At 44.9% G+C, this 27273-nt stretch overlaps 1 protein-coding gene across 1 annotated transcript in view; it reads right to left on the reverse strand.

The window, feature by feature from the left end:
• PHACTR1 (phosphatase and actin regulator 1) overlaps positions 1 to 27273 on the reverse strand; it is a 534554-nt gene that overhangs the window by 18024 nt on the left and 489257 nt on the right. Inside the window, exons 8-9 of the mRNA XM_065885188.1 lie at positions 19478 to 19716; positions 17595 to 17751 (exon numbers count right to left, since the gene is read on the reverse strand). Coding sequence (XP_065741260.1) covers positions 17595 to 17751; positions 19478 to 19716 — 396 coding nt within the window. The remainder of the gene's footprint in view (positions 1 to 17594; positions 17752 to 19477; positions 19717 to 27273) is intronic.

The following is a 27273-nucleotide window of genomic DNA, read 5'->3' on the forward strand; positions in this document are numbered from 1 at the left end:
GGGGACCTGGGTTCCACTCCTGGCTCTGCCCTGAACCCACCTGGACAAGGTATTGGACCCGCTCAGCCCTATGTTCTTTTCTCTGCAAATAACAGGAGTAATTGAATAAGCTAATGCTGATTTAATGCCTAAGAAGTACAGGCGTGGTTCTGAGAACTGCACGTATATTAATTCATTTAATCTTCAGGTCAGCCCCTTGAGGTAGTACTGTCAGCATCTCCACTGCACAAAGGGGAAAAGGGAGGCACAGGAAGTTGCATACCTTGCCCCGGGTCACAGAACTAGCACAGGGCAGAGCCAAGACTTAAAGCCAGGCACCCGGGCTCTACAGTCTCCACACGCTTAACCAGTGTATTAGTTCCCTATTGCTGCTGTAACAAAGTACCACAGATATAGTGATTTAAAACGACACAAATTTATTATGTTACAGTTCTGGAGGTCGGAAGTTTGGAATGCGTGTCTGTGGGCTAAAACCAAGGAGTCAACAGAGCTGCACCCCTTCTGGAGGAAGGGAAGAATCTATTCACTTGCCTTCTTCAGCTTCCAGAAGTGCCCTGCCTTCCCTGTGCCTCTTCCAAGCCCACAGCGTCGTATTTTCCAATCTCAGACTGACTGCAACCGTTCTTGTGATAACACTGGACCCACCCAGATAATCCAGGATAATCTGTTCAACTCAAGATTCTTAACCACAGCCTCAAAGTCTCTTTTGCTATGAAAGGTTATAGGCTCCTAGGTTTGGGGATTAGGTCATGGGTGTCTTTGGGAGGGGGAGATATTCTGTCTACCACAACCATAATACCCTACGAGTCAGAAATTGCAAACTGATGTCCGGTGGGTTGCATTTAACTCTGCAAGTTCTTCTCCTTGCTCAGAGGTTACAGTTTTTTCCCCCCGAATGCCTTTAGAGAGGGCATGTTTGTTCTAGTTAGCCCAGTCCCCAACTCTCGCTCAGATAATACCTGTCCTGCTTTCTTCCTTTCCAATCATTCCTGGACCTGAGTTTGAGACCCCTGGATAAGATCATCAAGTCATAAGAATCCTGACTTTTGTTTTCCTTCTTTCATCCACCAATCTACCCAACGCTGACTAAGAACCTCACTGAGGACTGAGCACTGATAGCTCTTAGGAACTCAAAGCCTAGAGGTGCACGTTAGTGATGAAAATTTGCAGGTTAAAACTGGAGCCATACTTTTCAGGAGCTAGACTACAACAGAATACCCTCAAAACGGCCAGCAACTTGGACATGATTTAGACTCTCATGGCAGTTTAGAAGACGTTACAGACTCTCTCAGTGTCTCAGCTTGGCTACCAAGAGGGTCAGCCAAAAACAGATCAGCAGATGTGTGCGAGGGGGGCTGGGCGCTAGGCAAAATTGTGAAGGGGATCGTGTTTTTGTCAGGGTTCTGTCTCCTGGACCCTTCCCTTCTCAGGTTCTTGGAATTACATCATCACTCTTTCTATGTCATTCCTGTCAAGACCGGTTCTTAAAACAGATGCTATATACTTAACCACATTCAAATGTAAGTTCGTTCATTCGTTTCACAAATTATTGAGTGCCAGCTCTGTGCTGGGCATCGGGGTCCAGTGATGAGCAGAAACAGATCAAGGTCCTGCCCTTCTGGAACTTACGAGACTGGAAGGGGCGGGGAGAGGCAGTCACTAATCACAGTGACAGGGGATAAGTTAGGAGTTTGGGATTAAGATATGCACAGTACTATACACAAAACAGATAACCAACAGGGGCCTACGGTACAGCACAGGGAACTATACCCAACATCTTGTAATAACCTACAACGGGAAAGGATCTAAAAAAAGAATATATATGTATATAACGGAATCATTTTGCTGTGTACCTGAAACTAACACAATATTGTAATTCAACTATATTTCATTTTTAAATGTTTTAGTTTATATTGGAGTATAGTTGACTTACAATGCTGTGTTAGTTTCAATGTTAGTTGGTACAGCAAAGTGGTTCAGTTATCCATATATACATATCTATTCTTTCTCAGATTCTTTTCCCATATAGGTTATTACAGAATATTGAGTAGAGTTCCCTGTGCTATACGGTAAGCCCTTGTTGATTATCTATTTCAACTATATTTCAATAAAAAGTTTAAAAATTACCAAAAAAAATCACAGTCATAGAAAGAAGTATAAAACTCTAGTAAGAGGTTCCATGGTGAGGCATCTGGGGTAGTGATACTGGGACCTGACAAAATTAGGAGGTCAGGCTGCCCAGAGGAAGTGATACTGTGTCTGTGTTCAGATCTGGAGGATGGAGGAAGCCAGGTTGCTGGAATGGACAAAGCAAGGGGAAGAAGGATGGTGGGAAACAAGCCAGGAGCCAGGCCATGTGCCCACGGAGGCTATGTTAAGGAGTCTGATCTCCCAAGGGGCAATGTGAAGCCGCTGAAGAGTTTACATTTAAGGGTAGGAGAGGGGAGGGACAAACGAACATTTCAGGTTTACAACAGGTCACATTGTCCGTTGTACAGAGAATGGGTTGGGAGACACGAGAGGCAGTTTGAATAGGAGCCTCGGAGGCTACTGCACACCTGGTAGAGGATGACGGACACCTGCGCTAGGCTATGATGGTCGATGTGCAAGTTCTCAGGGAGTCCAGCTGACAGACCATGGAGACACAGCGTCTACGGACAGAGGGGGAAGGAGGAGGTATACTGGATATCTCTTAGGTTCCATAACTTACGCAGCTGGACGGATGGTTATATGCTACTCACCCAGAAGGCAGGAAACACTGGAAGGGAACCGGGGCATTTGGGGGGAGGGTGGAAGGGACCCACGAGTCTGAGTTTAGATCTGTTGAGTCAGAGTGATTGTGCAACGTCAAAGTGGATGCATCCAGTAGGCAGCTGGATATACAGAGCTCCGTGGAGAGGAGATGGCTAGGCCAGTGATAGAAATCTGTGGCTAGTTTGCAAATAGATAATATTTGAAGTCAGGGATACAGAGAGAGCACAGAGGAGAAGAGGAGAGGGCTTAGGATGGAGCCTTACAAAATTCCAATATTTAATTCTCAGACTAAGGAAGACACACCTGCCAGGGAGTTAGAGGAGGGGCAGGGCACGGAGACAGGATGAAAATTAGAACATGGCATCCTGGAGGCAGAGGTAGATGTGTGCGGCCAATGAAGTGGGCAGATGAGGCCTGGAAAGACTGCCCACTGGGTTTAGCACCGGGGACGTTCTTAGCGAGCTCGCCTAGAACTCTTTCAGGGGGTGGTGGGGACAGACGCCAGGCTGGAGTGGGTTGAGAACAGAGGTGAGAAAATGGACACAACAAGTATGAAGGACTCCTCTGTGAAACCTGGTTTTGAAGGGACCAGAGAGTTGGAGGTGAAGGAGGCTCAGGTGAGGTTTATAGTTTTTTAATGGGAGGAGACTGACATGTTTAACAGAAAGAACCCAGATTAAGTGGTGGTGGTGCCGGTGAGAAGCTAAATATATAATGAGGGCGGAGGCTCCGTGGACAGTGCAGGAGTCCTGAGAAGGCAGGAGGGGTTGGGGTTTTAGGAGAAAAAAAAAAAAAAGATAAGAGAAGACCTTATCTTTCAACTGGAGGAGGGACAGCCCTTCACCGTGACAGGAGGCTGCAGGAGAAAGTGCGCTGTATGGAGGTTTGTATGTTTGGTACTGGAAGAAAAAAGGGTGTTCCCAACTGATGGCTTTTACTTATTCTTTCAAGTTGGACTGTAATAAAGATGACTTACATTAGTTTACAATATTACCTTTCCTTGAGGGATTTGTCTTTGAACAGAGCCAAGTTCACGAAGCAAACGGATAAAGCTCTAGCTTCAGTCATCAGAATTTCAGGGGCACGCCCGGGGCAGCCTGCCATCTTCACCAGGTGAAGCAGCCATCTGCTTGGTTCCTTTTGTTTGTTTGTTTTTTTGTTTTTGCGTTACGCGGGCCTCTCACTGTTGTGGCCTCTCTCCCTGCACCCGCGTTTCGCCAAATGACAAACAGCCATAACAACAATCTGAGAGAACTGCATGAGAAGAAGATGTGAAAGTCCCCTTTAAAGTTAAGTATAAAGCATGAAATACTATTTCTGGTAACTTGAAAAAAGGTCTCTCACCTCAACTAGCTCAACAGGTTACTCCTAAGAGGGAAATGGTTTTGGCTTTATTCACTGGAGGCTGTGGCCCCAGCGTGAAGCCCCGTGGCAAAGATAAAATATTGTAAGGAATAAAATCAGAAAAAACATTGGAATAATGCTGGTCGTGTTGAGATGAAATCAGTTTGGGGAAAACAATGGAACTATGTGTGTTGCATAGCATCAAACTAAAAAAAAACAAACAGCGGGGCTTCCTTGGTGGCGCAGTGGTTGAGAGTCCGCCTGCCGATGCAGGGGACGCGGGTTCGTGCCCCGGTCCGGGAAGATCCCACATGCCGCGGAGCGGCTGGGCCCGTGAGCCATGGCCGCTGAGCCTGCGCGTCTGGAGCCTGTGCTCCGCAACGGGAGAGGCCACAACAGTGAGAGGCCCGTGTACCGCAAAAAAAAAAAAAAAAAAAAAAAAAAAAGATTAAGAGTGAGGCAAAACAAGTGCATCAGTACAGCCCCTAAGCACCACACACCTCACTGGTCAAGTGGGAACAAAAAATATCCTCAAGTTGTCAACTTCAAGCTCATCCTTGGTCCTCTTCCTATAGCGTTTTGTCTGTTCTCCTGATCTCTGCCGTTTCTGAGTCAGTGGTTCTCAACCTTGTAGCACATTAGAATAACCTATATTGCCTTAAAAAAGACCGATGGCTGGGCCACGCTCTGGACCAATTAAATCAGAATATCTGAGGGTAAAGCACTGTTAATATACTTTTTAAAGCTTCCTAGGTCATTTTTCAGCAGTAGCTGGGAACTCCTTAACTGTGGCAAATTCCTGGGCGCCAGACCTACTGAATTAGGAACGTTTGGGTGGAACCCAGCAGGCTGTGTTGTTTAAACACAGGACATGACGACATACGGATCTTCAGGAGACCTGCATGCATATTCAAGTGTGAGAACAAGGGCACCGGCATCTGGATATTCTTTTCTTAACTTGAGCCTTCCCCCAGGTACCCCTGTACTTCTTGTCCTTACTTCTTTAAAGAATATTGCTTCTGATGAACAGATCTCTGGAACAAGGACAAAAAGTGATTCAAATGAAAAGAGGAAACTCCGGGGTTCACTGTTGAGTCACTGTCCTGGACAGTATCATGGTTAGGATGACTTGTACAGTCTAGACAATACAGAAATGTCATAAGAATATATACTTATTCATCCACAAAATACTGTGGTTCCAGATTTCCCCAATGCCTTGCTTTGTTGGGCGTCAATAAACAATGTATAAAACGCTTGACTACTTTCCAAAGCAAGGCAAGGGATGGAGAGTTGGAAGTAGGTCCCCTGATGCCTCCTCTTGTGCCTGCTCTGACTATGACACCTGGGCGACTCCAGGACCTACAGGGTCTGTGCAACTCACGCTCTTTTCCTGTTCCCCCCAAAGGCCAATCTGTCATCTTGGGGCCATCAGCACCTCCCAAGAAGAGGCTGAAGGGTCTTATGTGAGACAGAGGCTGGGAGACAGCCGTCAAGCATCCCCAGCCCCTTCTCCCCTCTTCATTCAACAGGACTACAGCTATTTTCCTACAGCTGCCTCTCAGGGCCTCTTCTGAGCTCCTATTTCTGGAACAAATCACAACTCCAGTTCAGATGAGATTTCACGCTGTTTAGAAACCTGGAGATGTAAACACAAAAAAACCCCAAAGAGTCCCAGATGCTCCAGTAGAGGGGATTTTGATCATCTGACTCTGCAAGGTTTTCTATAATTCTCCTTTGTTAAAAGTCTCATTTCCATACTGTTTCCTCATCTATGATGCCACACTTTTAACATAAAGCTTCATCTTAAAACCATTAGTCCTGTAGAACAAAAGAGTGGTAAAGAATATAGGTATTCTCATTAAATTAGAAGTGCTTACCCATGATAATGTTCCATAAAATACATATATGTGATGTAACAGACATCATATATATGTATATATACACACATATATATGTATGTATGTGTGTCTATATACACACACACACACACACATATACATCTTTTTCCCCCAGCAGCATGGTGGATTTTAGGAATGTCTAACCAGTTTGGATTTGCACTTTTGCATTTTTTGAAAATCTATTTGTTAATTCTAAAAGAATCAGGAAAAATGGAGTTCTAATAATGGAATGGGTCTATTTGTCTAGGAAAGGATCTATAATATGGCAAAGAAGAAAAAGAATGTAAAAATGGAGCGTGATACGGCTGCTTCAACCGACTTTACCTTGACTATACAGGAAACAAATATAAACGCTTTTACTGATTTCTTGGCCTTATCTATACAATGGACTGGGAGACAGGTAGCTTGTAAGAAGAGACTGTATCCCCTCAAGTATGTTCCCAAAAAGAGACCATGAATTCATAGCACATATCTAACACAGGATCCTTAGCTCCCAGCGTGGTGGACAGTAGGCCATATCCTTTTCTCTCGTGTGTGTGTGTGTGTGTGTGTGTGTGTGTGTGTGTGTGTGCATACATCAGCATTCTATTATTAATCAATTAGGAAACATACCATGTAACACACAATGTAAATGCAGGACAAATTTAAGCTACTTTCTTAGGTAGGCTAAACCTGACATTATATATATGCTTTTTTTTTTTTAATGAATAAGCTTATTTTATTTCTGCCTGGACACAGTTGTATGAAATTACAGCTCCTTCGTGGGAAACGCCTGAGTATTATCCAGGTGCTGCTGTTGACTGTGGGGTGAGAATCAGATTTCATAGGCTGTGGCCCCAAATGGCTACGTGTGGTTAAAGACTGTGAGGAGAGAGGGTAACGCGCGAGAGAAATGAGATGGAGAAATGCTCCGAGGACGTGCTGCGTGGACACAGCAGGCTCCAGGCAGAAGGTACCCGCTCAGCCTCACTCAGCTTCCGCAAATCTAAAGGAAGTACCAGGTCACTCAGGGAGGGTGTGCTGAAGGCTTCCCGTGGATGGGACATTGCCTGGGCAGCTTGGGGTGGAATGTGCAGGTGGCAGACTCATTGGTTCAATCAAATTTGGGGAGGGCAGCTCTCGTTTTAACTCACAGGAAGAGGTAATGACCTCTCTCAGCATCTTTCAAGGGGGAGCTTGATAAGTTACAATATGCAGACGAGCAACACAACATGAGTCCAAAGGAGGCTTGGATTGACCGTAGGTAAAGCTCTTTCAACACACTGATCACCTGTCAGTACCGAGTATTTATCTGTCTGCCTGCTGTTTTTTTCCAAGGCACTAATAAGGCTGCCCGTTTTGAAGAACTATTGTTTTAATGGTTCACTGGGCACAGAACATAAAATTTTCATGATCACACTTCCTAAAATAGAAGCGTATCCACTTATATTTCAAAGGAACTGCCTTCGGAATCAGAGGGAAAAGCGATTTTCCAGGGTTTGTATCTTTGGATGACTTCCCTTGTTTATATTCTGTCAAAAAAAAAATCACTGTTTAGTTAGCATATATGCAATTTTCAAGGCTATTCTAAAAATCTTTGCATTCTAAACCAAGAAGAGTGAAATGAATATAATGAAGATAAATAAAATGAATGACTCTTATTAGCATTTTGCATGAGAGTTAGGGTTGTTTTTTTTTTTTGCCAGTCAACAAAGATGTGAGGGGACCTATGAAAAACAACTGTTGTGCAAATGTCTCGGCTGTAATCCAGTTCTGCTATTTAAATATTCAGGACTGCGTGCAAGCTCTAAGGACAGCTGTCGAAAAATCACCTTCAATCAAACCTGCAGCCAAAGTTGGTGGATGAGGGAGAAAGTACTCTACATACCATGGAAATTATCCTGGAGACGAGAAATGCCAACTCCACCGTTGAAACAAAGAACAAAGAGATCTTCCTAAGTATAACGGATTAGAGCTTCACTTATCATCGGAATGACAGAATCACTAGAACAGGCCAACTCCAAACTAGGGCATCAGATACAGAATCTTCAAAAGTACCTGATCAGTCTTCAAAAATTATTAACGAGATTTTCTCAGCTGTGATTAACTATTAAGATGGGGAAATGTCTCTCACTTGGGCACTTAATTTAAATGTTCTTTTAGCTATCTGGGATTGAGGAGGAAACAGTGCCCATGAAAGAAACTACCTATGAGAGAATTCACAGATTTCTTATTCATGGGCTTTTTGACTTCTGAAAATGTTTCTTAAAGATTTAATTCAAAACCTTTGAGTCATTTCTCTCTCTTTCAGCCATGAATTGAGAAAATCAACTGACATCTATGACTTGTCATACTTTCTAACAAATAACTGGCCTGTTTCTTCCAGTGAGAAGGGAATACATCTCTCCCCTTTCTGGGGGATATTAATTTTTAGCACTGGCTGGGGTCAGAGGTCTTGGTTTCAGATCCCAGTGTAGCCAGATAACTGTATGAACTTGGCTAGCAGCTTAATTTCTTTTGGCCTCAGTTTCTTTAACTGTAAAATTAAGGGTGCTAGAGGCAGTCATTCAGGAGATGCAATTGTGAAGGAGGTAAAGAAACTCACAAATAGACTCCTTGTGATATAGGTACAAAGCTCACTGTGGAAAAAAAAAAACTCCAAATAAGCTAATCTGAAAGCACTAGACCAGATTTTGAAGTACTCTTCCATGTGACAGAAGCATCTTTCAACCAAAGTTTGGTGCTTCATAAGGTGATTTAACTCACTGTTTATTCATTGCCTCCCAGTAGATTCACAAATGGCTTTGAGAGCTCCTTTCATGAATAAAAGTATGATAGCAATGACACATCCTTATGACTGTTTTAGTTTATAGAGGGATCAAAAGATTGTAGGAAAGAAAAAAACTATATTACAAGAAAAATGGTCTGACAACTCAAGTTGAAGTTGTTCCTATTAACACATAAATGTTTAGATTATTCAGTGATTAAGTTATCCAGAGCCCTGTCCCATCCCCATTCTTCCAGGAACATTGAAAGGAAAAAAAATGGAAAGAGAAACAGTCTAAAATACATTCCCACCAATAAAAGAATGTAGCCCAGAAGGACCCACACTTTCCCCACAGAATCTGCCATCAGCATCTCTTTCCCAGGCTAAAACAGAGAGCAATGGGTAACCCTGACTAATCTCTTTGAAAGATGATTATCCAGCTACTTTTTTTTTTTTTCTGGCCACATTGCAGGGCTTGTGGGATCAGAGCTCCCCAGCCAGGGATCGAACCCATGCCCCCTGCAATGGAAGCACTGAGCCCTAACCACTGGACCGCCAGGGAGTTCCCTCCAGCTACCTTTTAAATGATACCTCATACAGTGTTGTGCACCATCAATCTGTTGAGGTTCCATGGTCTCCTTCAGTAACTTGTTTCCCTGAAAAGTCAACCTTAAACGCACAGAAAACAAACTTATTCAGCTCAAGGTGCACTGTTCCTTTCTGAGATCTCCCAGTTGTACTTAGGCTAGTTTTTTCTTTAAACATGAGCAATGTTTATTCTGGGCCTCATTTTTCTCTAATGGAGATTATTTTGATCTCCTGGCCCTCAGGAGCAGTCCATTCACTGACACAGCTCATGGGCATGTAGTGATGTCGGCCCCAGTACAGGCCCTCACAAACTTTCCCCATGATCTGCTCCCTTCAGATGAACCATGACTCTGCACAGCAACTGCCAACTGGCTACCTTCTTCCTTCAGCCAATGTGAAAGGCCTTTTATTTATTGTTGTTTTTGCCAAATGAAAATTGTATATATTTAAGGTGTATGATGTGGTGTTTTCATAAATGTCTATATTGTGAAATGATGACCACAAACAAATTAATTAGCATCTCATTCTACCTCCGAACGGGAGAAAGTCTTTGCAAACGAATCAACGGACAAAGGATTAATCTCCAAAATATATAAACAGCTCATGCAGCTCAATATTAAAACAACAAACAACCCAATCAAAAAATGGGCAGAAGACCTAAATAGACATTTCTCCAAAGAAGACATACAGATTGCCAACAAACACATGAAAGGATGCTCAACATCACTAATTATTAGAGAAGTGCAAATCAAAACTACAATGAGGTATCACCTTACACCTGTCAGAATGGCCATCATCAAAAAATCTACAAACAATAAATGCTGGAGAGGGTGTGGAGAAAAGGGAACCCTCTTGCATTGTTGGTGGGAATGCAAATTGATACAGTCACTATGGAGAATAGTATGGAGGTTCCTTAAAAAACTAAAAACAGAACTACCATACGACCCAGCAATCCCATTACTGGGCATATACCCAGAGAAAACCATAATTCAAAAGGACACATGCACCCCAGTGTTCACTGCAGCACTATTTACAATAGCCAGGTCATGGAAGCAAGCTAAATGCCCATCGACAGATGAATGGATAAAGAAGATGTGGTACATATATACAATGGAATATTACTCAGCCATAAAAAGGAATGAAATTGGGTCATTTGTAGAGAAGTGGATGGACCTAGAGACTGTCATACAGAATGAAGTAAGTCAGAAAGAGAAAAACAAATATCGTATATTAATGCATATATGTGGAACCTAGAAAAATGGTACAGATGAACCAGTTTGCAGGGCAGAAATAGAGACACAGATGTAGAGAACAAACGTATGGATACCAAGGAGGGAAAGCGGGGGGTGAGGGGGTGGGTGGGTGGTGGTGGGGTGAATTGGGAGACTGGGATTGACATGTATACACTAATATGTAGAAAACAGATAACTGATAAGAACCTGCTGTATAAAAAATAAATAAATAAAATTCAAAAAAAAAAAGAATGGCAATCAGTAATAACAGACAAACAAACAGAAACAGATGTGTAGCTGCCCTTAACTTTCTATCAGTCAGGTCACGCTGTAGCCTCAACTCAACTCAGCACCTTTCGGAAGATGTCAGCCTTTCTGGAGGACTTTTAAAAGAGGATTTTCTATTTTGCCCAGTGAGTTAATGGGAGATGTCAAATGATCTGAAAGCCACTGAGCTGCTCGAAGATTCCACATGTCTGTTATGCAAATGCTGCAGGATTCAATAACTCCGTTCTCGTCACATTTCACCCTGATTTAGCTTGTTCTGATCACTCAGTTCAGCTTGGTGACTGGTACTTAATTCCAGTTTTCTTTATGGGAGGGTTCAGAATCCACAGAAAAAGTCCACTGACCTGAGCCATTCCCTCCCAGGCTTTGCGGATGTGAAGATGAGCAGACACAAGTGCCCTCTTTTTTTTTTTTTTTTTTTTGCGGTACGCGGGCCTCTCACTGTTGTGGCCTCTCCCACTGCGGAGCACAGGCTCCGGACGCGCAGGCTCAGCGGCCATGGCTCACGGGCCCAGCCGCTCTGCGGCATGTGGGATCTTCCCGGACCGGGGCACGAACCCATGTCCCCCGCATCGGCAGGCGGACTCTCAACCACTGTGCCACCAGGGAAGCCCCATATTATTTTATATTCTGCCTATAGTGTGAACTACTTAGGAGCATAAAATACAGATTTAGAATACTCTTTCTTTCTAGCATATTAAATTCTGAATAAGAGAGAATAACACATTAGGTTTCATGGGGATGATCAGGTCATCACTTTTCCACCTCCCCTATCTCATTCCCCAGCCCCCTGCCACCACAAAGACAACAGCTATTTAAGAGGCGGCCATCATAAATACCAAGGAGGAAAGAAGAGGGAGAATTTTGGTAATTTTCAAAGGCGGGTCCTACATCTCATCTGCCCTATGATGCTTGGTGTGGATCTCATGCTGTATGTATAGATTCAAACTATCAACAATTACCAGGGCTTTAACCTTAAATCCTTCTGACTCCCAGACTCAACACACATTAAGGAAAAGAAAGCAGTGACAGCTATTTCAACCAATTTCTTCATTCAACTTAATGTGTTTTTCCATAGTCACAAACACTCTGAAAACCAACTGACTAAATTCCTGAAAGCTGGGTCAAAGTTCTTTCTAGGAATAGAGTATATTGCTTTAGTGATTAATCCACATAACCACATTCAAATTAACTTGGACCCTAGAAGATGTGAATTCCCAGCTGCTACAGAGACACATGCACACGCTCACATTGACATTTATCACACACGGAAGAGTTCTATCTCATGCCATCAAAGTATACGGTGCATGCCCACAGAATTTAGGACTATACGGTAGATAGGAAAACCTATGGTTTCCAGGTCAGAGATCATATCCAGGGGGCACAGGCTGAGACATGATCCCGGGGCTAAACTTAACTCATAATTATATTCTGCTTGGTCTGTCCAATGTTTAAAAAATTCGGAATTTTCATTTTTAAAAAATCCAGGTTTTTAAAAAAATAAGATCTGACAAACTGGTCTTTCATTTCTCCAAAACAACAGGGGACTGAAGCTGAAGAGTGGTGACCCCTTTAGATAAAGGATGGACTTTCCATCTCACCCCAGTTCCCAGCACTCCCTGTTAACAGTCTTAGACCTGCCCGCTTCCCTTATGTTCAATACCTGCCTGGCCCCAGGTGTGCATTTGAGTTTGTGGCTCCTTTTCTAGGTAGACCCACTTTATGCTTCCCCAAAAGGTATGGGCTGAATTGCATCCCCCCAAAATACAAATGTCGAAGTCCTAACCCCCAGCATCTCAGAGTGTGACCTTATTTGGAGATAGGGTCTTTACAGAGGTCATCAAGTTAAAACAAGGGGATGAGGGTTGGACCTTAATCTAAGATGACTGGTTTCCTTATAAAAAGGGGAAATTTGGACACAGAGATACACACGCTGGGAGAAGATGAAGGCAAACAGTGTCAGTGAACCACCAGGAAGGGGAGGGGCCTGGAACAGATTCTCCCTCACTGCCCTTAGAAGGAACCAACCCTGCCGACACCTTGATTTCAGACTTCCAGGCTCCAGAACTGTGACACCATACATTTTTGTTGTGGAAGCCACTCAGTTTGTGGTACTTTGTTATGGTAGCCCTAGAAAACGAATACTCCCAGCAGCTGAAATTAAGTCAGCATCTCCTTTGATTGTTGGCAAGAATCATAAGTGAGTGGCCTGAATCACCATCTATGTCTGGTCTAGGAAAAGGACATCACAAGGAGAAACATCCTTTCCAAAACCCAGCATGGTTTCCAAAGAGTTTCCCCGTAGGGATGCTTCCCATTTTAAGACAGGGCTATGCCTGCTCCAGCTCAGAGGGAGGCTGAAAACATCGTGGTCAACCATGATTGCAAAAAAGATGATGACAACCTGCTGTATAAAAAATAAAATAATAGAAATAAATTTTAAAAAAAGAAAAAAAAGAGATGATGACAGTTCACCCCTGAGCAGGACACAGATATCTTAAGGGTGAAGAGATATTTTAGGGGAACAAGTATGTCACGGAGGCAGATTGCCCGAATCCTTATTTATTCCTGAGCTTAACTTAGATTATATACTCCTATGTATACTGCAAGGCACCTCCCATTTTATTGTCCTTCCCAGGCTTTCTCTCCCCCTGTCTGATCCAAACCTTACAGAAGGTATTGGAGGGGACTGAGGGAGGGGACCTCAGTTGGAGAGGACTGGACAGCTGGGTCTGAAAGGCTGGCTGCTCCCAAGAGAAGGCTTAGGCGCACTGGCTGTTGAGTAACCAAGAACAGATCACGTTTCAGGGTCTTAGCTCCTTTTTAAAAAAATAAGTAGTCTTAGTGACTTACAGGATGATTCACTTTCTAAAGGATGTTTCAGAAGCAAAAGAACAACTCCTTTAGGCATCAGACTTCTATTTAGTCCCTCAAAACCCCATTCCCAATGGTCTTGAGTGCCATCCTTTAGTTGTGTGTGTGGGGGGTTCATTTCTTCAACCAATCAATGCCCCAAGCTGGAAAGTAAGTGGCTTAGGGCCATATCAGCTGTCCCATGACCGATCAAGAAGGAGGTCATCCTCACTATGAACACTGAGAAGTATGTCTCCATGTCTAATTTTTTAAATAATGATTTTTTTTGGGGGGGGGAGGAGGGGGTAGTAAGATGTATTTCAAATAAATAACATGGAGTCTTGTGGGTTGAATATTAATCGTTGGGGAGTAAAAAGCTTGGTAAATGAAGGGAGCTGAAAGTGGACTGGAGAGCTAAGATCACACAGGCTGACCACCTCCTAGGGTTCAGGTTGAAGGGCCCAGAGAAGAGACTCAGAGAGAAAGCAGCAGCATCCTGCATTTGGGGGCTTTGCAGGGGTGAGGGATGGCCCTGAGGTCTCTACATTTCCACTGACTAGAGAGGTCCTTGGAGAGGAAAGGACCTGCTCACGCAGCCCTAAGAAGGGACCCTCAGACCTGTGGGCTCGAAGCTTCTTGAGAACACGGTCAATTTAATTTTTTAAGCATGTATCCCCACACATGCCATTTCTCTATTTATAAGTTATATACAAGTACTGATACTACTGCATTGATATATATGTGCATTGTAACACAGACACAATCGACTTAAAAAGAATGACATAAGATAAATTTAAGTCGAAGTTCTACTATTTCATCCCTCGGACACCCCAGCGGATGGACGTGTTGACCCCTTGGTTCTCTGCAACCGGCCTGAGTCTGTAATACACAAGGAGCAGAGAAACGCACACCCAGCTGACAACGTCCATGTCTCAAGGGCAGAGCCCTCACTTCTCAAATGGCGGTTGGCTGAAACAGTTATTTACTATCAAAGCATCCAGGTGACTTGATGACCGAGGTTTAGGAGAGTCTGCCCAATAGCATCAATGAGAAAACATTTTTGGAAGAACAATATTTTTGCATTCTTAGGTAGAAACTCTCCCATAGTACTTGACATCACTTTACTTGATGTTTCTGCTCCCTTCCCCCAATTTGGGATTATCCTCGGAGTGCTACATTATTCTTTTATGCTATTAAAACCGTCAGACTAAAATTATGTTTTCTATCTTGCTCACTCCATGAGGACCGCAGACTTGGCCGTAGGCTTTTCAAAGAGCTTGAGATTTCCAGTACATCTTACTACCTCAAATAGCCAAAGACAGCCACAGCCTTGTAGCTTCGGAAATGCAAACTCTACGACAGATTCCTACATACTTTTAGTTACTTTTGATGATAATGAAGTTCACAGTTTGTACAAAGTGATCAGATGATCTAATCCTCTCAGATTAGGAAATATAGACCCAGAGCGAGCAAACATCTGCTTACTCTGCTTCTAGCTCAGAACCAGAGCTAGAAGCCAAGGCTCTGGGCCTCAGATTAGTTCTCTCTCTACCATGGTCACCTTCCGGTTCTCAGATTTCTCCTTCATTCTCCCCTGGCTTCAGGATAAATGGAGTGGCTGGAAGCACCAAGCTGGGTTCTCATTCAAAAGAGAATAGTCCTTAAAATTCCTTTCTAAAGAAGACCTTGAGACGTGGATTAGGCCTCCCCACCAGATTTGCTGAACTCTGTACAACTCTGCTGACCTGCTCAACACCCCTGATGTCCTTTCCTTTAGGCCCAGTTCCTGTAATCTGGCTGAGATGCCAAGGGTTATACCAGAAGGAAATAAACTCCCTAGTTGAAAGAGTGAACAAAGAAGAAAGGGAGTCAGAGCTCAACACTTGGAATATACCCAATGCTGTCCTCTCTACCTCCATCTTTCTCTCCCTGGTCAGTGTGTCTTCTTCTACTGACCAGGGTGAACGAGGGTTGGGAACAGACATCACTATGGTGAACGCTCGGTGGATTTTATGAACCCTGAGCAGGATTTAAGTGCTGCCAGAAGAGGAAAGGTTGGGAAAGGGATGATTTCCAAGGATAAATCTTCAAATGCAGAGAACTTCTTGCAGTGCATGGTGGCCTATGTCTCTTCCCACCTCTGAGTTGTGTCACTGCCATAGCCACGTGCTAATAGTGGTGGGATGCGGCTATGGATTCAGGCGTGAGAAGCTGGGCTGTGTCTTTTCAGGAGCGTGTTCTGGGACAATGGCCTTTTTCACTTTGTCAGTTTCCTCCAGGTGGATGGTGATCTGTGGTGGACAAGCAGAGTGGCTGGCCGCACACATCTGCTTTCCATATCTCCCACCTTTGTCTCTCTCTCCACAGAAGATGCCACCTTGGGCAGCTAGATGTGTTGGCATCTCACATACATCTGCAGAGAAGTTTTCAATTTTCCCCACAATCCCGGGGCTCTGCTTATACTGTCACAAAGCTGGGAAAATGGAAGTGAGGGAAAGAACTAGAATAAAGGATACCCATGCTCCTCTGTCCTAGTCAAAGGATAATGGAAATGAACTTTTGGGAAGAGGGGCTGGGGTCAAGGATCTGCTTCTTCTCTTATTTCTAGTCCCCCAGTGGAGAGCCCTATTTGTATCAGGTGTGAAACTGAACAAGCTGGTTCAGGAAGCAGCCTAGAACTATATCCACCCAACCCACTGAACCCCAGAGACAGAATGCGGCTATATGCAGTGCAGGAAAGGAGACTGGGGGAGCCAGTACCATTGCCTCCAAGTACCCGAAAGCATGTGTGTTAAGAGGAGTGAGGTAGCTGCAGAGAGAAAAGAATATGACCGATGGGTGGGAAATGCATGGACAGAGATTTCACTTCAACGGAAGGAAGAGCGCTTAACAGTCAGGCTCTTCCACCATGGGACAGGCTCCCTAGAGGAAGTTAGAGAGACTGTTTTTGTAAGTAAGTGCTTTACTTATATTGTTTAATTCTTACAACTCCCCATCTTATAAAGGCAGAAAACACAGGGGAAGAGAATAAGTGACTTACACGAGGCTATGGGGCAGTACGTGGGAAAGTCAGGAGGAAACCCTGGGAGACCTCTACACACTGCGTCCAAACAGTGAGCATGGTGCCTGGGCCAAAGTGAAGGTTCACCTGGTGACTATTATTACAGAGGCAGCATCGTATATGGCCAAGAGGGAGAGCTCCACAGCCATTCTGTCTGACATTACGCAGGTAACTAAAGTTCTCCCTCGTGTTCTCATCTGTGAAATGGGCATAGAAATGTCCATTTCATAGGGAAGCTCAAAGATTAAATGAACGGACACACATGAAACGTTTAGAAGAATGCCTGGCTAATAAGTGTGTCACAGATGTTAGCTAACACCACATAAAGAGGCACTAGGTTATAAATACACACGTAAGTGTTTAACGTATTAATATGACATACCGCTTTGCCTGTGTCTGTAATACCTGCTCATAGGGGCAATCACTCAAGAAGAGTCCCAGCTCAGTAATGAGGCATCTTTACCACCACTGATGTCTTCTGGTTGCACAGTCTAGCAGAGAAGTCCACTTATTCGATGGCTTTGTACTTAAGCAAACCACAGTGCCTAGGTATACAGGTCCTCGATTCTGCTGGACGATGGGAATTGTTCTACACGTGCTTATCCTCCCTGGAAATCTTCCCCTCGGCCTGAACCTTTAGTCGAGTGAGATTTCTAAGACTTTGATGAGTGAAAAAGAGGGGACCATAAAAGCAACCCTGCAGAAGAAATGGAATATTTTCCACGGACTTTTTCTGCAGGGAGCTCTTCAGAGACACTCAAAACAGGTCTGAGGATGGAGACTGAATTCTTGCATGGAAATCCGTGGAGCCGGGGGCTGCGCTCTCCTACCTGGTGAGCTTGGTGCCGATCTGCTGCCTCAGCTCCAGCCGTTCCTCGTCCGTCTGCCTCGGAAGGATGTTCTTCTCTTCCAGCTCTCGCTTGGAGGGCCTGTTGCTGAGTTTGATGGCTAAGGAGTCCTTCCTGCACACCTTCATGGCCAGGGAGCCTGCAGGAGGGGAGACATGAGGTAATAAGGCTGTCACCAACCTGCTCGGGCTCCCCCCAGGGACAGCCGTGGACCACAAGGTGAGAGGCGGGGAGACAGATATTAAGAGACCAACACCTGAGCGCGGTCAAGACCTCGGTCAAAGGAGGAAAGCTACAGTATGTGACTTTCATACAGTTCCTGCAATCAGCATGTCCTTTCTACCTCACAGTATGCTGGGCATGTGCGGGGCACATGGAGAGCCTGTGATGGGATCTCTGCTCCCCAGGAACTCCCCCCCGCAATGTGGGCAACATCACAAAGGAGGGGAGGACAGACTGCGGAGTGCAAAACAGAATGCAAAGGGCGGAGGAGGCGCGGCCGGCACGTGCAGGATAAGTGAGGCCAACAGGCAGCAGGCCGGTGGGCATCTGCATGTGTGGACGCTCAGAGGTGAAGGATAGGCGGGGGAATCACGGGAGACAAAAGAGATCAGCTACAGTGGGGCTGGAGGGTACAGGCAAGTAAAGTTGGGCAAAGTGGGGTCCGTGTGGGGTGGGAGAGGGGGCAAGCTCATGGAAACAGGCAATATTCTGGGTCTGCTTTTCCTTTGATTTTCTCACATCTGGAATAAAACCATGATTCTCAATCAGGAGTGATTTCTGCCCCCACCAGGGACATTTGGCAAAGTCTAGAGACATTTTTGGTCGTCAAACTCGAGTTTGCTGGGGAGGGTGCTACCGGCACCCAGTGGGTAGAGGCCAGGGATGCTACCAAACACCCTACAATGCACAAGGCAGCCGCCATGACAAAGAATTATCTGGCCCAAGATGTCACTTGTGCCAAGGTTGAGAAACCCTGGTATAAAGCGTTCCATTCTCCGGGCAGGAAACGGTGAGCAGAGGCTGGGCAACAGCTCCTTCCCTCACGGACCATGTGGGCCTTCGGCTGCCCCTCCAGGGTTCTCTCCTCAACACCAGGACTATTCCCATCACTCAGGTTTAGCGAGCTGTCTGAAGCCTGGTGAGTTGTGAGGCAGGAGGAAGAGACCGGGAAGCAGCAAGTTCGGGGGGTTCCTTTGGATCTTATATAGTAAGTACTTATCTTCCTTCTTTTGCCACTGCTTTCAGAACGTGGGTTTTGGAATGAGACACAGGCAGCTTCAACTCTCAGCACTGCCACTTAGTAGACGTGAGTCTCTGGGCAAGTCCCTTACCTCTCCATTTTCTCCCCTCACCTGTAAAATGGGGCAGTAGTTTATGCCCCTGAGTGTTGTAAGATGTGGATGAGAATAAAACCTTAGCATATCGTCAGGCCCACAGTCGGTAAAAGGCTGCTATCATATAAGTTCACGCATTAAAAAGCTGATCACTGAAATTTAAGTTCAGTGGTTGAGGTATGCTTAAAAATGAATTTGTTCCATATACAATGGTTAGTATTTTTATATATTTTGTAGACTGGAATTGAATTTTAAGGTGCCTCCCCTCCTTTTTTTCTTTTTTAATTGATGGGGTGTTGCAGCCCAAGGGAAGCAATCAAAGGGAAAAAGAGACATCTAAAAGAGGCAAGAGATGGTAGCACGATGTAATTTTTAGAGCTCTGAGGCTGTTCAGAGGACAGTTACCCTTTCATCTTACTAATGAAGAAACAGTAACCTCGGGCCTCAGATTAGAACCCACAGAGGTGGGCAGCTCTTCCCGCCAGCCACGCCCCTCCCACCCTCAGCGAAGAGTTTGGAGGCACCCACTGGTATACAGCGAGCTGTCGTCGTCCTCGTCCTCTTCCCCTTCTCTTGTGTACAGGCAAGAAGAGTCTTCGTAGTCTGATTCATGAGGCACATTTTCTTTATTGTCATCACATTCAATCACAACAGTTGGCACTTGTCTTATTTCTGGAAGGCCCAGAGGTCCTGCTTTTGTGACACTGTCACCCGAGTGCAAACCAGAGCTGTGGTAAGAAGTAGAACAGGGTACCCGCTGCTCAGAGCTGTTTAAAGAGAAAAGAGCACATTTATTCTGGCTAACGTGTCATAGTAAACGCATCAGAACCTTTTAAAAACTTAGCCATTATGTCCTAAGAGACAAAAAGGTCTACTGGGCAATTCAAGTCTCACTTCTCACCTAACAGCTAACTGTTTCGGGGCAGCTGAGTTACTGGATGGTGGTAGCAGCACAGAATAGGAAATGAGAATTCTACTGCCCTGCGGATGGACGGTGGTGACGGTACCACAGTAATGCGAATGTACGTGAATGCCACTGAGCTGTATACTTTAGAATGGGGAAGATGGTGAATTTCATGTCCTGTGTATTTACTGCAATTTAAAAAATAAAAAATTTTAAAAATAAATTTAACTCTTTTTATTTCTGGTTAAGAGCAACAACCCCAATGGTCAAAGGAAGGTTCATTTGCAACCCACATGTCTTAAAGGAGTAAAAGGGTTAATTTGATGGTGAAGTGAGAGACCCAGGAAAGAAAGAGATAATACATGAAGCTCCAGCTTTCAAAGCTATACAGCATGACTGGTAGGGGCTGACTGAAATGTCACGGATGGAGATGCAGAGAAACAGAAGAGGTGGGACCATCAGGCTGGAGACCCACGCACGACATCGGGGTGGACATGGGCAAGGGCGACTCAGACCCAGTTCTCTCCCAAGGACCATGTCAGACCCTCAGCAGACACAGGCAGCGCCAGTCTGGTTTTTCAGCAGGTCAATGTTCCCAGCAGCAATGATGATCATATTTTTCGTTTTACCTCTTTTAGTTGAGCCAACTCAGATAAAAAATATTTTTTAATTAAAAATGATTTGCTCCTTAATAAAAGTCACATGAGGTTCATTGTAAGAAAATCAGGAAATGTGTATTATCAAAAATAAAGAAAATTAGTTATTTTCTTATTAGAGTCTATCCAAGGTTCCTACAGCAATTTAGAATCCCTTTTATGACCGGCTCTGAATGAAGTCCAGCAAGAATAATGGAGCCTGAAAGACACAGTTCAATTTTATAATTTTTTTTCAGATGAACTTCAAGTGGAATTTATGTCTTTCATTTAAGGAATTTCTAAACATAGGAAACTGAATGCATTTTACCATCCAACAGTGTTTGACGTGTTAAGAAATGTGTGAGGCTATCCTGTCTAGCAATAATTTTACGTTAGAACATCTTATCCAAAAGAAAACTCTTAAGGACACACGAATGCATGCTAGGTCTCCTTTAAAACTTTCCTTACATTTTATTCTTTTTTAAATGTGTCTAATTCCTAAATCTCAGCTTTTTATTTCTTTTTAAAAAATTATTTATTTATTTCTGGCTGCGTTTGGGGCTTTGTTGCTGTGTACAGGCTTTCTCTAGTGGCGGTGAGCAGGGGCTACTCTTCGTTGCAGTGCGCGGGCTTCTCACTGCAGTGGCTTCTCTTGTTGCGGAGCACGGGCTCTAGGCGCCTGGGCTCAGTAGTTGTGGCACACGGGCTCAGTAGTTGTGGCGCACGGGCTTAGTTGCTCCGTGGCATGCAGGATCTTCCCAGATGAGGGCTCAAACCCGAGTCCCCAGTACTGGCAGGCAGATTCTTAACCCCTGCGCCACCAGGGAAGTCCCTCATTACACTTGATTGCTATGTCTAATTTAAATTCAATTCACTTTCTTCCTTCCATTGTTTCCAAAGGGCTGTTTTTCTCTTTGTATTTTTCTCATAAGTCTTCAGTGACACAAATGGCAAATCTAGTTGACACATCATGAGCTACGATGTTCAAGGAAATGAACTAAATCAACTTAAAAAAAAAACTTCAACCACTGAATAAGATTAAATCAATCACATGTTTATAAAAATGCAGCATCTTAATTAGACATTAGCAGGTTAGGGGGCCCATTTCCCACCTAGTTTAATAGGAATGGCAGTGAGAACAAGAAGGTGGAGTACAGAATGGATGGTCTCGCGTGACAAATCCAAGAGCTGGCTGAAAGGTGACGGACTACACCGCCTCCCGAGGCGGCCCTTCCATCAGACGACGACACCGGGCTCCAACCGCGCTTGGGTTTCTACACTGGGTATTAAGGGAAGTTGGTGTGGAAGAAGCAAAACTGTAATTCCGTGGCTCCTGTTTTGCCCCACCCCTGCCTTCGCCCCTCCCCCCCACTTCTAGTTTAATTATTGGCTCCAGTGAAGGCAGGGCGCTGGGGATACAACAAGAGCAAGAATGAAAAGAAGCCAATAGCTATTCATGTCTGGTGGGAAAAGTCTTTTGAGGAAATAAAAGTTGGAAACTAGAAAGCACAAGAATTCCTTAAGGTGGACAGCTCCAAACTGCCTGAGAGGACAGAGAAAGGAGAAATACTGTGCAAAGAAAGATAAGAAACTCAGCTTCCCAAGTAGTCTATGATAAAGAGGAGACTGCGATTTCTCCTCTCTCAAAGATCTACCGGGAGGGGCTTCCCTGGTGGCACAGTGGTTAAGAATCTGCCTGCCAATGCAGGAGCCACGGTTCAAGCCTTGGTCCGGGAGGACCCCACGTGCCACGGAGCAATGAAGCCCGTGTGCCACAACTACTGAGCCTGCACTCTAGAGCCCACGAGCCACAACTACTGAAGCCCACGTGCCACAACTACTGAAGCCCGCGTGCCTAGAGCCCGTGCTCTGCAACGAGAAGCCACCGCAATGAGAAGCCCGCGCACCGCAATGAAGAGTAGCCCCGCTCGCCGCGACCAGAGAAAGCCCACGTGCAGCAATGAAAACCCAACACAGCCAAAAATAAAAAAAATAAAAATAAACAAATGTATTAAAAGAAAAAAGAAATGATCTACGGGAAGTGTGAAACCTTGAGAAGAAGGGGCTTATAAGGCAGATCCCCCAGCCCCTGGGGCAGGTCCTACATATAAGACTTCCCGCCTTAGAAAATAGGGACCAGTCATAGAGACCAGCGACTGCCTGGTTGGGGCGTCACAGCAACAGCTGAAGACCTCACCTGGCCGATCCGGCCAGTCTAGCATGTGACAGAATGTCCAGTTTCCATAAGGACGAAGAAGGTGTTTTCCAGCAAGCTGGGTGAATCCACCAAAAGCGTCTTAGTAAATATTCTATTGATAAATATATGCCAACTCTGTGTTAGGAAAAATGCTGAGAAGGAGGAAGACAAATACCAGATGATTCCACACATCTGGTAGCTCTGGAGGACCACAGGATAGCAAGCAAAGACACAAGGGGAGAGAAGAGTTGGCTGGGAAGGAGGCTGGAAAGGTTCTGATGGGGCCTCGGTATGAGCAGTCAAGACACAGATCCAAGTCCAAGTTCCGTCACTGACTCTCTCACGACATCGGGCAGATTATTAACTTTTCCGAGCCTCAGTTTCCTTGGGTGAAATTGGGTAAGTGGTATCTTTTTAGTAGGTCTGGTGCACGTGTGTCCCACTGGCATGGCCTCAAGGGAGCCCCTCACTTGTTATTGATAGAAAGGGCCCTTCAAGGGGTTTCCAAACATTCTCCGCTTCAGTCTGTCCTCCAGACTGTCGTCCAAGCAACTTTCGGAAGCTCAGATGTAGCCATCTCATCTGTTACAACCCTGAATGCCTGCCTCGGCTACAAAACCAGTGCTTCAAGAGAGACACACATGGAAAATTCAAAAAAATCCACATTACAAGCTATGTTATTCACAGCAAAGAACTAAATCAACTGAAATGTAGCCGCGTCTCACATCTGGCCTCCACCGCTGGTGGTAATGGACAGGAAGGGGGACACCAGTCCAACAGTCTTAGCAACGCTGGTTTTCTAGAATGGAGTTGTCACTTAGAAGACCTGCTCTAAATAAAAGGTGTCACTGCTAGAGGGAGAACCGTTAGCCTGGAAGCAGTAATTCAGACACAGCCTGACATGCAACGCCTTGCATAATCTGACCTGTATTATTTACCCAGCCTTGCAACCCCTCCACACCTCTGTCCCCATACAACTCACCCTTCGTTCACATGCAACAATGCACTGCACACTCTTGGCCTGGGATGTGAAGGGATCTCACCTTCACCTGGTTAATTTCTATTTATCTTTCAATACTTGTCTTGGGCAACACTTTGCCTAGTTTCTCAGGAGATTCCACAATTGTGAAAATTGGGATCATCCGTTTGCTTACTAGCTTCCTCTCCCCAACCAAGCAGTAGATGCCTCCAGGGGCAGGGACCATATCTTCTTCATGTCTGTAGCAGGTGCCTGACACCATGGCTGACACTAAGTGGACACTCAGTTATTGTTTTTTGTTTTTGCTGAAAGAAAGATGGGCTGGAATCACTGACATCTAGGTGCATTTTAAGTGGTTGACGAGTCATACTCAAAGGGTATTAATGAAGAGATCATTCTTTAATTTTCAGGGAGTATTTTCAGTGTATTGCAGAGCTATAGGTACCCCTGACTCGACTGGCACGTTTATTAATGGCTTAATAACAGAATCAAATATGTGGAAGAACTAAGGTAGAAAAGGAAAAGAGTAAACATTTACTGAATGTGTTGCCCACTGTTCTGGAGACTTCCACATCTCATTACATTGTTATAACAACCCTGCAGGAGAGGTGTCACTACCTCATTTTATTAAGCAGGAAATGGAGGCTGTGAGAGGGTAATTAATAGGCCCATGAGGGCGCAGGTAGTAAAGGAAGGAGCTGGGATTTGAACCCACTCTATTTCAATACGCTGTATCCAAACATTGAACTGTGATACTTGTAAGATTGTGTACTTTGGTTAAACACAAACCCCACTAACTGTACACATGCAAAGCGAGGAACACATCACACTCTGTCCACAACATGTGTACAAAACGGGTATCGGGACTTTATAAATATTTTAAATCTTACTAACCAGGGTAAGTTAGAGTGTCCTTTCCTGCCACAGTCAGGCCATACCTGGGGCACTGAGTTTAAAAAAGTCAGGATGGGAAAAGAACTCAGCTGTTTACCTATTGTCATGGTGACTTTTGTACCAAAATGGTTGAGAAGTCGCAGCAGAGCCTCAAATATTCACTACCCAGTTATTTTACAGAAAAAGTTTTCTGACTCCTCGTCCAAACCAACGGCTTCTAACCTGCATCATCCCACACTCCTTAGCCATATTTGATGTCCACTTACGCTATTATTTACTTCGTATTTTTAAGTCAACACTTAAAAAAACTCAAATACTAATTTAGCCTCATCTTAAGCAACAATATCTTTGTAATCACTGGTTTTATGTTAAGTGTGTGTTTACAACTTACGTTAAAATAAGTACGTGTCCATTAAAACTTTAAAAAAGCTCGTCTTAAACTCACTTTGGGTACCACCAATGACGTATATATCACATTCTGGTTCAATGTTGGCCTAGGCCGGAGTCTCTCAGCCTCGGCATGGCTGACGTTTTGGACTGGACCCTTCTTTGTAGGCGGGGGGGGGGGGGGGGGGGCTTGTCTTGTGCATCGCAGGATGGTTAGCAGCAAACCTGGTCTCTACTCATTAGATGCTAGTGGCATCTCCTCCAGTGGCGACAACCCAAAATATCACCAGATATTGCCCAATGTCCTCTGAGGGGCAAAACTGCCCATTTGGGAACCACTGGCCTGGAGTACGCACGACAGCTTTGCCACCTGCTGCGTCTTCAGAGTCGTACCACCTGAGTCTCTTCTCATGCAACTTGGGCATTAACTCTCAGGAATTTGCCGTATTTGCTGAAGGATGAACTGCCCAGATCTCGTCTCCTAAGTTCCTGACCTGCTGTGGCTCAGGTTGGTGCTCTGGGGGCGGTACCAACGATCTGACACCATGACAGTTCCGCTGAGCATGTTATCTGTGCCGCTGCTCTAGTCCCTGAGCAGCTACCCCGTTAATGCAAGAGCTCCAAACCAATTCGAGGGAAGCAGCTTTTCTCATTATGTGGCCCAGATTAGTGATGTACAAAATGACACTCCGGTGGCCCGAAAGAGTCACCACATCTTCCAGAGTACCTGTCCAAGTCCCCGAGGAAAAGATGACTCACATCATCAGATCTATTCTAGACCATTCACGTCAAAACTCTTCAGAGATTAAGCACTGAGTTTGCTTGGAATTCAAACGGATCTCATCGCATGGGGGTTGTGGTCACTGTACCTCTTCCAGGTGGGTGAGCAGGAATGAAAACCGCAGGTAAATGTGGAGACCCCCATCCTGACCTCCTAGGCGGCGCCTCCCTAGCTCTTCCTGGATCGCTGCACATAATGGTGAGAAGAGCTAACACTTTAAATGCTCACATAGCGCCAGGGATGGATTCACTTAAGCCTAACGACCACCACCCTCTTAGACAGGTACCGCTGTTACCCTCCACTTCAGAGAGGAAAAATGAGGCATGCAGCCACAGTCACATCGAGAGGGGTGCAGGCGTTACTGAACTCGGGCAGTCGGGGCTGTAGAGCCTGAGCTCGTACTGGTGTCATCTGGACAGAAGCAGAGCCCTGAAATGGCTTCAAAACTTACTCTTTTTCCAGAACCTTCTCTCTTCCTCACCACCACCCAGTCCTCTCTCTACTGCTGTCAAACAGTTCCGGTCATATAATTCCAATTAAAAGACCTCTGAAGGGTCTCATTGTCAATTGGATAAACCTCACCCTCTTTGGAATGGACTAGGGAACACCTCACCATCTGGCCCCATAATTCCTCCCCATCTGATCTGTTGCCATTCTTTACCGCGCACCCGGCGTTCCAGCCACCAGGCCACCTGTCGCTTCCCGAGCACGTTGTGAGCTCTCCTGCCATCCCCCCACCTCAGAAATAGCCCCTCAGAGTTTGATTGGAGCAGTCCGCCCAACCTCAACGAGAGCTCCAATGCCATTTCTTTTGAGCAGCCTTTTCTGATTTTTCAGTGGAAAACAGTCCCTTCTCTGTGCTTCCACAGCTTCCATTCCCACCTGTTACAGCATCTGTCGCATTATGTTACAATCACACAGCTAAGCACTTACCCCCTGCCCCCATGGGCTGTAAGCCTTTCAAAGACAGAGCCTGAGTATTAATTCTCTTCATATCTCAGCCCTGTTTTTGTGCACGTTTTGGGAACTGATGGAAAAGGCAATCAAATATTTGAAGTCTCTAGGAATCAGAGTAGGCCATAATATATTTACCATCTTTTAATTCACTAAAATAATTATCCCTGACCCTTAGATAGTCTTGCTGTGTAGGGAAAATATCCTATGAAAGGAGAATTAAAGCTGTGGAAATAGTGATCTAGAGTTCTTCCCAAGAAGATAATCCCAAGAGATAAGGCACAGAGGTCTGTGCAAGGAAGAATGCCAGGGTACCCGCGTGCCTTCCATCCCCGGACAGTGTGAGTACAGACGTAACAGAGACAGCTTAACGTCAGCACATTTCCTAACTCTATGCTCTCAGGCCACTTCAGTTAAGACTGTCCAGAGTTAGGCTGCTTTGTAAGGTGAGGTAGTTGGGCTAGATAAGATCTAGAAGGTTTCTTCTTGTATGACATTCTATGATAAATTTAAATTAACACAACGGTCCTAAATTATTGTCCGGCGAGGGGGTGGCGGGGGGGGGGGGGGGGAAGATGAGATTCTGTTCCCCA

Source organism: Phocoena phocoena, chromosome 10, assembly GCF_963924675.1.
Source record: "Phocoena phocoena chromosome 10, mPhoPho1.1, whole genome shotgun sequence".
In the NCBI taxonomy this organism is placed as follows: domain Eukaryota; kingdom Metazoa; phylum Chordata; class Mammalia; order Artiodactyla; family Phocoenidae; genus Phocoena; species Phocoena phocoena.